This window comes from Tupaia chinensis, unplaced genomic scaffold (assembly GCF_000334495.1).
Source record: "Tupaia chinensis unplaced genomic scaffold, TupChi_1.0 Scaffold138619_1, whole genome shotgun sequence".
Classification (NCBI taxonomy): Eukaryota; Metazoa; Chordata; class Mammalia; order Scandentia; family Tupaiidae; genus Tupaia; species Tupaia belangeri.
In genome coordinates, this window is record NW_006198512.1 from 1,212,763 (window position 1) to 1,224,359 (window position 11,597).

At 47.3% G+C, this 11,597-nt stretch overlaps 1 protein-coding gene across 1 annotated transcript in view; it reads left to right on the forward strand.

Moving 5' to 3' along the window:
* The window catches only part of WNK2 (WNK lysine deficient protein kinase 2), a 157,507-nt gene extending 146,462 nt beyond the window's left edge, over positions 1-11,045 (forward strand). The window contains 2 exon segments of the mRNA XM_014592804.1: positions 8,130-8,241; positions 10,851-11,045. Of these exon segments, the coding sequence (XP_014448290.1) occupies positions 8,130-8,241; positions 10,851-10,876 (138 nt within the window). The 3' untranslated portion in view covers positions 10,877-11,045.
* The last annotated feature ends 552 nt before the right edge of the window (positions 11,046-11,597 follow it).

Sequence of the window (11,597 nt, forward strand, 5' to 3'; positions counted from 1 at the left end):
GCCCCCCTCTGGCAAGAACCTCTCCAAAAAAAAAAAAAAAGAGGCTGCTCAAAATAAAGCAGTTAACAGTGCCACTGGTGTTCAACTGTTTAAAATTGATCAGAGACCACAAAAAGAAACTTGCGCTTCACTGAAGAAAAATATCTAAACATCAAAAAACTGGGACCAGCAGTTAGCATAATGGCTATGTCACTGGACTCCCATGTAGTCGACTGTGGTTCGAGTCCTGGACCCAGTGGCTTAAAACTCACACCAGGCGTGTGTGTGTGTGCCCAAGATCCCAAGAGGAGAAAGGAGGAGAAGGGATTGCGGTGTGGCCATCCCCCCTGGGGGGTGTTTTCTCACTTTCTCTCTCTCTGACTCTCTCTGTCTGGCGAGCGCATGCACCCTATAGTAAAAACCTCTCCAAAAATAATAATGATAATAAAAATAAGCATCAAAAATCTTAAATATTATGAAAAAAATGCAAAATATAAAATAAACAAAAAAAAAGGAAAGGAAACTTTGAACCTTATGTACCAAACAAATGCCAGGTCTAGCAAACATAATGCTAGTCCTAGATTACTTACTGATTTAAGAACAACCAAAAAAAAAAACACAAAATAGTAAAATATAAAAACAAATTAATGTTTTATAAACTCTGAAAAAATAATTTTCAGCAAAGTACAAAAATTTAAAGCATTCCTTTCTTTAATTTTGTAATTCTTTACTGTGGATTAGCTCAGGGTGTCAGTCTGTTTTAAGTAACAGAATTGATAACTGAGCAAGGAAACGTAATTTGGATCATAAAATGCTTGCTTTAATAAAAATTCATTAAACACTGAAAAAAAAGTATGAGTTCTACATTTTTTGAGAGTTTTTTTCTATAGGGTGCGTGTGCTTGCCAGAAAGACAGAGAGAGAGACAAAGTGAGAAATCAACCCCACCCCCACCCCCAAGGGGATGGCCACACCACAATCCCTTCTCCTCTGTTCTCTCAGGATCTTAGGCACGCACATGTACCTGGTGTGAGTTTAAGCCTCTGGGTCCGGTATTCGAACCACGGTCAACTATGTGGGAGTCCAGCGACATAGCCATTAGGCCATCTGCTGGTCTCCCAGCTTTTTTCTTTTTCAAGATCGTTTGGGATTTGGAGTCCCTTGATATTCCATATGAATTTTTAGTATGGATTTTTTTATATCTAGGGGAAAAAAAGGTCATTGCAATTGCAATAGGGATTGTTTTGAATTTGTAGATTGTCTAAAGTAAGTCTTTTCTACATTTTAGGATTTGAACAGTATGAAGTCTTCCAATTCATGAATATATCTTTCCTTTTATTTATGTCTTATTTAATTTCTTAAACATCATTTCCTTTTTTACTTAATATTCCTTTGTTTTTGTTTTTGTTTTTGTTTTTTTTCGCTATAGGACGCGTGCACTCGCCAGACAGTTGGGTTTCCACCTCTTTACTATTGTAAATAATAATGCTACTATGAACATTGGTATACAGGATGTAATTTAGCCCCTGCTGTAAGTTCTTTTGGATATATCTAGGAATCAAATACCGTATCATATGGTTTTTCTACATTTATCTTTCTGAAGAACTGTCATACTGTTTTCCATATCAGGTGCATCCTTTTTTTTTTTTTTTGGAGAGGTTTTTGCTATAGGGCGCGTGCGCTCACCAGATAGAGAGAGAGAGACAGAGAGATAGAAAGTGAGAAATCACCCCCCAGGGGGGATAGCCATGCCACAACCCCTTCTCCTCCATTCTCCTCTCGGGATCTTGGGCACGCACACACACCCAGCATGAGTTTTAAGCCACCGGGTCCAGGACGCGAACCGCGGTAGACTACGTGGGAGTCCAGCGACATAGCCATTACACTAACTGCTGGTCCCAGGTGCATTTTATATTATTTCATAGAGTGAACAAGGATTCCAATTTCTCTACATCTTTGACAGCACTCATTATCTACCCCCTCTTTGTTTCTAATTAGTCATTCTGATGGGTATGATATGATATCTTATTATGACTTCTATATGATTTCCATCTGATTAGTGATGTTGAACATCTTTACATGTGCTTATTGGACATGCATGCATCTTTTTTTGGAGAAATGTCTATGTAAACTCTTTAGTCATTTTTTATTTAGGTGGTTGGGGTTTTGCTACACAGTTGTAGGAATTCTTTATATATACTGGCTCCTAATCCCTTATCAGATCTATGATTTGTAAATATTTCCTTTCATTCAGTCAGTCCTTTTTTCACTTTCTTGGTAGTATCCTGTGATACACAGAAGTTTTTAATTTTCATAAAGTGTGATTTGCCTATTTTTTATTTTTACTTATGTTCTTTGTGTTATATACATGAAATAATTACCAAATACAATGTCATGATGATTTCTCCCTGTGACTTCTTCTAAGACCTTTATAGGCTTATTAGCTCTTAGATTTAGGTCATTTATCTGTGTTACCTTCTGTATATTGTTTAAATTAAGGGTTCACTGTCATCCTTTTGTATATGGATATCAGTTTTCTCAGAAGAATTTGTTGAAAAGAATCTCCTGGGGGACTAGCAAATGGCATAATGGTTTTGTCACTGGACGCCCATGTACTAGACAGCAATTCAAATCCCGCACCCAGTGACTTAACACTCAGGCCATGCACGTGTGTGTGTGTGTGTGTCTGTGTGTGTGTGTGCCCAAGATCCCGAGAGGAGAGTGGAAGAGAAGGGATTGCAGCATGGCCATCCTCTGGGGGGTAATTTCTTGCTTTCTGTCTCTCTGTTTCTCCAGCAAGTGTAGGTACCCCAGAGCAAAAACTTCTCTTAAAAAAAAATCAATTGGCCATATATATGCAAAAGTTTATTTCTGGATTCTCTCTTCTGTTCCATTGGTCTACATGTGTATCCTTTTGCCGATATCGTACTTTTTTTAAAACTACCATAAGTTGTTTGTTTGTTTTTTTTGCCAGAGAGGGACAGAAATGGAGAGGGAAAAGATATCCCCTCCAGTTGGGCATGGTCATATCACAATCGCTTCTTCTCCATTTCCCCATCCTGTCTGGATTTTGAGAGTATACACGTGTATTTGAACCACACAGCCCCTTAATCACCAGGCCGTGGGGCTGGCCCCACACTATTGTGTAACTGTAGCTTTGTTCTAAGTTCTAATGTCAGGAAATGTGAGTCCTCCAGCTTTGTTCTTTTTGAGATCATTTTGGCTCAGGGATTCCTTGAGAATCCATGTGAATTTAGGATGAGTTTTTCTATATCTTGAAAACATGCTTTTAAGATTTTGATAGAAATTGTAGTTATCTGTAAATTGCTTTGGGTAGTATGAACAATTTAATGTACTAAGTCTTTTAATTCATGAACATGATCTTCCCATTTATATATTTTTAAATTTATTTTGCCAGTGTTATAGTTTTCAGTATGCAAATCTTTCAATTTCTGATTAAATCTATTTCCAAGTATTTTATTCCTTTGAATGCAAGTGCAGATGGAATTGTTTATGTAATTTCCTTTTTGGATTGTTCATAGTTGTATGTAGAAATACAACTAATTTTTGCTTGTTGATTGTGTTTCCGGTAACTTTGTTGAATTCGTTGATTATTTCTGACAGTTATCGTGTCAGTTCTTTAGGGCTCTCTACATATAAGCTCATGGAGTCTTCAAACACAGATCATTTAACCCAATTCGTTCCAATGTGCATGCCTGGAATTCCCCCCTCCCTCACCCCGCTGATTTCCTTGCCTAGAACTTCTAATACTGTGTTAAATAGGAGTGGGAGCAGATATCCTTTTATTATTCCTGTCCTAGGAAGTTCTGTCTCTTACTATTGAGTGTGATGACCACTATGGACTTGATGGATTTTCATATATGGCCTTTAAAATGATGACTACATTTTTATTCTATTCCTAACTCACTGAATATTTTTACTAAAAAACGACGTTGACTTTTGTTAAATGCTTTTTCTGCATCAGTTGAGATAATGAGGTGTTGTTTGTCCCTCACACTGTTAATGTTGCGTGTTACCTTGTTCTTCATATGTTGAACTGCCATGCATTTCTGAGCTAGACCTCACCTGTCACGGCATGTAATTCTAATACGTTACTGAATTCAGTGTACTAGTGCTTTGTTGATGATTTCCCACGTCAGTGTGCATCAGAGGGATTTGTAATTTTTGTGTCTTGAGATACATTTATCTGACTTTTGTACCAGAGTAATGCTTGCTTTACAGGATGAGTTAGGAAGTATTCCTTCCTCTTCGATTTTTTGGAAGAATGTAAGATAGATTGGTGTTAATTCTCTAAATGTTTGAGAGAATTCACCAATGAAGCCTTCTGGCCCAGGGCTTTTCTTGTGGAGAGGTTTTTGATTACTGTTTCAGTCTCACTACTTTTATAGATCATTTCAGGTTTTGTTTCTTTTTGAGTCAGTTTTGGTCATTTGTGTGTTGCTAGGAATTTGTCCATTTTATCTAAGATAACCAATTAGGTAACTAAAACTTTGCCAATTTTGATGGTCTTTTCAAAGAACCAACTCTTGGTTTCATTAACTTTCTCTATAGTTTTTCTACTTTCTATTTTGTTTATGTATGCTGTAATTGTTATGATGTCTTTCCTTTGTTAGATTTGGGTTTTTCTAGTTGCTTAGGGTACTACTAGAGGATTGTTTCTATCGATTAGTTTTTTTTTTTTCTTGTGACTGGATACCTTCCTGTTTTATTTTTTTTTCCTTTTTTTTTTTTTTCTTTTTGAGAGGTTTTTCCTATAGGGTGCGTGTGCTCACTAGAAAGACAGAGAGAGACAGAGACAGAAAGTGAGAAATCACTCTCCATGGGGAATGGCCTTGCCACAGTCCCTTCTCTTCCAGTCTCCTCTCGGGATCTTGGGCACACACACATACCCAGCGTGAGTTTAAGCCACCTGGTTTGGGACTCAAACCGTAATCGACTACATGGGAGTCCAGCGAGGTAGCCATTATGCCATCTGCTGGTCCCCATTCCTATTTTATTTTCTTTGGATTTAAATTCACTAAATTTCTCTTTGAGTCTGAACTGCTATTAAATATATCCATTGAGTTTTCATTTTGGTTTCTGTATTTTTCAATTGGAGAATTTCTATTTGTTTTCCCCACATCTGGTGTATTCCTTAAAAAAAAAAAGTTTCCAGCTCTGCCAAAATCCCCAGTCTTCTGTCTTCTCACCTAGTATTTCATAGTTTCTATTTTCTCTTTCACTAGTTTTGTATCTTTATTGCTTCGTCTTTTCTTGTGACTTTTTTATACTGCTCATGAGACATTATTTTATTTGAAAATTAACTTGCATGAAGAATTCTCTCGTTTTTGGGAACCAGCAGTTAGCGTAATGGCTATGTCTCTGGACTCCCACATAGTCGACCGTGGTTCACGTCCCGGGCCCGGTGGCGTACAACTCACGCCGGGCGCATGTGTGTGCGTGCCCAAGATCCCAAGAGGAGAATGAAGGAGAAGGGATTGCGGCGTGACCATCCCCCCGGGGGGTAATTTCTGGCTTTCTATCTCTCTGTCTGTCTCTGTCTGTCTGGCGATCGCGCGCGCCCTATAGCGAAAATCCCTCCAAAAAAAAAAAAAACCAGAATTCTCTCGTTTTTGTTTTAATGTGTCTTTGAGTACATTTTCACATTCTTGTCACCCGCCTTCACTGAAGTGCTTGGGTGAGGGTATTAGCTATTTAAAGGTGAAACAAGCTTTTACTCTTCGTGTCTGGGAATTCATTACGTATCTTTCAGGCAGAGAGAGGAAAAAGAAGAGGTGGGTAGGTGGGTAGGTGGTGGCTTCTTTTGCCACCTTCTTAATGATGAAAGTGAAACACCTGACGTTCGTTTTGTTCTCCTAGAAGCTCATAGTTTTAGGTCTTGCGTTTAGGCCTGCAAGCCATCTCAGATTGTCCTGTCTGGTTTGCTGTGAGGGACAGTCTGATGTCCCTCACACATTCGATCCTTTAGCACCTTTCCGTACTGAATCACGTTGACTTAGAAATTTGCCAAGGAACCCTTTCCGTGTAGGTCCGTTTCTGAATTCCCCGTTTTGTTCTCTTTAGCCATTGGTTTTCCCTTATGGTAACGTGACCTAATTCTCCTAATCACTGTAGCTTTAGAGTACGTTTAATGTTTGATAGGATTAAGACCCCAATGTTGATTCTCAAGACTCTCTTGACTACAACTCACGCCGGGCGCATGTGTGTGCGTGCCCAAGATCCCAAGAGGAGAATGAAGGAGAAGGGATTGCGGCGTGACCATCCCCCCGGGGGGTAATTTCTGGCTTTCTATCTCTCTGTCTGTCTCTGTCTGTCTGGCGATCGCGCGCGCCCTATAGCGAAAATCCCTCCAAAAAAAAAAAAAACCAGAATTCTCTCGTTTTTGTTTTAATGTGTCTTTGAGTACATTTTCACATTCTTGTCACCCGCCTTCACTGAAGTGCTTGGGTGAGGGTATTAGCTATTTAAAGGTGAAACAAGCTTTTACTCTTCGTGTCTGGGAATTCATTACGTATCTTTCAGGCAGAGAGAGGAAAAAGAAGAGGTGGGTAGGTGGGTAGGTGGTGGCTTCTTTTGCCACCTTCTTAATGATGAAAGTGAAACACCTGACGTTCGTTTTGTTCTCCTAGAAGCTCATAGTTTTAGGTCTTGCGTTTAGGCCTGCAAGCCATCTCAGATTGTCCTGTCTGGTTTGCTGTGAGGGACAGTCTGATGTCCCTCACACATTCGATCCTTTAGCACCTTTCCGTACTGAATCACGTTGACTTAGAAATTTGCCAAGGAACCCTTTCCGTGTAGGTCCGTTTCTGAATTCCCCGTTTTGTTCTCTTTAGCCATTGGTTTTCCCTTATGGTAACGTGACCTAATTCTCCTAATCACTGTAGCTTTAGAGTACGTTTAATGTTTGATAGGATTAAGACCCCAATGTTGATTCTCAAGACTCTCTTGACTTTTTTAGGTCCTTGATATTTGCATACATGTGTTAGGGACAGCTGTCGCTTTCTATGAGGTTACACGCTGGGACTGTAAGTGTGTTAAGTCTGTTGCCCCACTGGGTTAGAGTTGACAGGAACGATACTGAGTGTTTATGACAGTGTCTCTCCCTCTGTTTGCCTTTCCCCCTTTGATGTAAAGGTGACAAACAGCTTTCGTTAAATGTATCTCTTGGTAGTGGATGTTCTGGAATGTCTTTATGAACTGTATTGTTCTTTCGATCCCATTTCCCAGGAGCCTGTTCCCTGTATGTGGAGGCAGGCTGGGTTTTTGTGCTTGTGTCCACGATCTTGCTACACTGTCTTGTTAGGGCTAGAAATTGGCTCGTCCATTCTTGTGGGGTTTTGCATATAATCTTGTCATCCACAAATCAGAACTGTTTTCCTTTGTCCTTTCCACGTATCCCTGTCATTCCTCTTCTTGCCGTGGTGGGACTTGCTGGCAGAACCAGCGACCTGGGGCAGCGCTGGCATTTCCCATGGGCATGAGCGTAGAGCGGAGGAGGCGCCCTTCTGGCTACCAGCATGCCCGCTCTGCGATGGGTGTGGCAGGCCTTGGTGCCCTCTCTGTGTCTGCGGAGTACACCGAGCGGATCTGCCTGGAGTCGAATGTGGACTTCCCAGTCGGGGGCTGCCTTGGGTTCCCGAAGCGATCTCTGGGCAGCAATGTCCCTCTCTGGCGTAGAGCCTGGCTTCTGGATTCTGTTTCCCAGCACTCTATCCCGTCAGGTTTCAGTGTCATGCTGGGCTGCATTGGGCCCAGGTGCTGCCTGCCCGCACCTCCCTGCACACTCACCGGGCCAGGCCCTGGCATGTGCACGCCCAGAGCTCCTGGGCCAGGCAGTCTCCCAGTGCGGCACTGACCTGCCCAGCGGGACACCTTTGTGTTAGCTGAACAGAGCGGTGTGGGCTGGCCCACTCTGGCCGGTGGACAGCCTGCGTGTGGGCCGCGAGGGAGGTGCTGCTTCCAGGTTCCATGCCATGGTCATTAGGTGTCGGCTTCAGAGGGTGCCTGTCCATGCCAGGTCCTGAGCCACTGTCTCCCTGGGATGGGAGACACTTCTGGGCCCCAGTGGTCCCTGGGGAGGCTGAATGACGCCAGCCACATGTGCCTTCCTCTTGTTTCTCTGCCTCACAGGTGACCATACCTCGAGCAGGAGTGGGGACACCTCGTCTGGCCCCGGCACCCGGCCCACTGTCCACCACAGGCATTCCAGGAGCTGCCCCAGCCCTGCCCATGCCCACACCAGGTACTGCCCTCGCCAGCCTCCCAGTCCCACCCCGTGTGCTGCCTCTGGGTCCATATGGAGGCCTGCTCCCAGCTCCGGCATCCTGGGGGCCCTGGGCAGCCCCGTGGGGCAGCTGGAGCCCACCCCAGGTGCCCATGCTGCCGGTGTTCCTGTGTCCAGCTGCTGTCAGCGCGCCCAGCCCTGGGCTGCAAATCACGTAGCCTTTCTGGCCCGCCCCTGCCACACAGAACACTGAGCCGTGCTGAGGAGCCAGCGGGACTGTGGTTTGGCGTCTGCCTCCCTTCCCTGCCTGCCATGGGCACTGGGCCAGGCCGCGAGGGGGCAGCACGTGGGCAGTGAGACTCGCTTCCTTCATTGCTTCAGACCCCGCTGGCCCTTAGGTCCCGCCGTCTGCACGCACGGTCTCCAGCTACTGCCTGTACTTGAGCTGAGGTTAAGTACAGTGCCTTGAATCCCAGCTTCCCCGATGGAAAGAGATGTTAACAAAGCGATCTGAAAAGATGTATTTCATTTACAGCCGGCCTGCGTGTTGCCATCTTTATTTACTGTCTTAAGTTGCAGAGATGCAAGTGGTTTTCAAACCTGAAGTCTGACCTTTCGTTTTCTATTGTAAACGCCTCTGTAAGAAATAGAATTAGCAACCTTAGACACTGAAGAGCCACTGCTGCTAGCCCAGCCCCGCCGTCTCCCGAGGGCCAGGTCTCTGTGGCCCATCCCGTGGCCGGGCGAGGACAGACATGCGGGCAGGCCTGTTAGCAGGAGCGGGTCTCAGTAAGCAGTGCTGGCAGCTTCATTTGGCTATGAGGAACTTGCCAGGAAGCACAGGCACCAAGCCTGTCCAAGTAGCCAGTGGGTTTGTGAGCGCTGATGGGGGGATGTGCGGGGTGCGAAGCTCGGGCTGGCCACCTGCCCACCCTGCCGAGACAAGCCAAGCCTGTGTCACTGGGCTCCTGCCCTCTGTCCTTCTTGTCCTGCACAGGGGCCTGTGGCCCTGCCCACCCTGGCCTGCCACCCACTCCCAGGTCGCTCTAAGGCTGTCTGCTATGGACAGGGCTGTCCTTCTGGGGGTCTGGGTGGCCCTTGCCCCAGGCGGGCACAGAACTGTCCTGCGGTGGGCGGCGAGAGCCTGGCTCCTCCCCTGGCTGCCTGCAGTGAGCTTGGCTGCACTGGGGGCCAGCGGTGTTACTCTGGTGTAAGCAGGGTATGCCATAAGTTCGGTTGGAACTCAGTTTTCTAGGCGGTTCTAAGCAGCCGCCTGCAGGACTGGGGTGGCGGAGGTTGCCAGCCCATGTAACAGGTTCCTCGGCTGCTCAGCTGCAGGGTCGCTGGGCCTGACTCTCGGGTGACATGGAGGCCACCCTTCCTGTCCCCCTCGCCAGGAGTGCTGTCCGTGCACACGGTGGCCAGTGGCACGGAATCCCCGAGAGACTGTACATAGAAAGACAAAAATAAACATTTTTGCCTGAAAACAGTGTGAAACACATCTTTTTCTTACTCTGTTTACAGAAAAGCCCAAGCGCCGGCCTCCTGGGGGGCAGGGGCGGGGTGGGCTGGCCTGGCTCCACCCTGCTGTCTACACCTGTGGAGGAGGGCACTGAGGGGCTGGGGACCAATAGTGGGGTGTCTGTGGTGCTGTCTGTCCCCGACACCGCACCCGCTGGTGTGGCCTGGATGTGCCCCCGAGGGCGACCGGGGTGGCTGGCAGCAGGTTGGGGTGAGGCCGGTGGTGCAGCTTCCAACCGTTCAGCACCTGCCTTTCGTGAGGATCCATGGGCTCTGCCACGGTGGAGGACCAGGCCTCTGTCAGCCAAGCAGCGTGCCCAGCCCCGTCCCTGCCGGGCTGGCTCCCAGAAGACTGGCGTGTAAACTCCCTCCCTCCCTCTGGCGAGCCAAGCTCAGCAGGGGCGCCTCCACTGGGCTCTTGGGCCCAGGACTCATGGCTGTGGTCATTTCTGAGTCTTGTAAAGGGAGCTGGCCTTCCTGGCAGGCACAGGGCCTAGGGGAAGGTGGAGCTTTGGAGAGAGGACTCACCATGTGGGCCTTGGTGTGTGATATCAGCTGTCTCCCCACAGGCCCAGCGGCTCCCCCCCACATGTGCATGCAGGGCTAACCCTGACTGAGCCAAGGGTCTCGGGGTCTCCTGCCCCATCCAGCCAGGTGTGGCTGCCGAGGTACAGCGTCAGGCTTCAGGCCTCTACGTGGAGGGAAGAAGGACACTACATCACAGCCGGACTGGCCTGGGTTGAGGTGGGGCCTAAGGCTGCCGTTCTCCCCCTGAGCCCTGAGGTGCCCCGGGGCGGCTCACTGCCACATGCCAGGCCATGTAGTAGCTGGGCAGCCACATCTAGATCTGGGCAGTGTGCCCAACTGGTCACAGAGGAAGATGGCTCTGATGACAAAGGCTGCTGGAGTCGTGCTGAGAGCAGGACCCTGTCTGCACAGCCATCGTGGTCAGGCCGGCGTCACTCCCACTGTCACTGCAGCAGGTCCTCAGAGAGCAGGGCCTGGGCCGGCAGGTCCGCGCACTGTGGTGGTGGCGGCTTTGGTCTGGTTCTCGGCGAGGGGCACTGTGGCGGGCTTGTAATGAACGTGGTGGTTTTGTCTTCTAGATCCTGAGAGTGAGAAGCCCGACTGAGCCAGCCAGGACACCAGCCCCGAGGCGAGTCATCCAGCGCAGGGATGGGACCTCAGGGCCAGCTGCTGCTGAGTCCAGTTCACACCGTTTTATAACCACTTTCTAAGCATTTTTTATTCACAATTGGAAACACAAATGTAATGTGAGAATAAAAAATATTTTGGGGGAGAAAGCACTTGGTTTTTCAAACTCCTCGTTTGTGGTAGCCCTGAGGCTGGCAGGCGATTTGGACATGATAGGGCAGACGTGGGGAGTGGCAGCAAACCGTGGGAACTGGCGAGGCTGCGTGTGGCTCTGTGAGGCTACGTGAGCTAACAGAGCGCTCCTGAGGGCAGGCTGGAGCCCGGAGCCCCGGCACTGTCTCTTCAGGGGTCATGCTGCCGGAAGAAGCAAGGACCTTACGACCAGGTACTGGTCAGGGTTCTCCAGACAGAACCAACACATTAGTAGATAACAGGGCATCAGGCAACCTATGACCTGGTGACTGAGGCAGCCAGATCCCACTTGACGGACTGCACAACTCAAGTCCCGGATCTGACAACTTGAAAAACACCCCGGGTGCATATGCGTGCTTACCCAAGATCCCAAAAGTGGAGATAACTGGGGCAGAAGGTATCGCAGCATGACCATCCCTTGTGGGGAGGTGGCGAGTGTGTCTGTCTCTGTGTCTCTGTGTCTCTCTGCTCTCCAGCAAGCATATGCACCCTCTGGCAATTTTTTT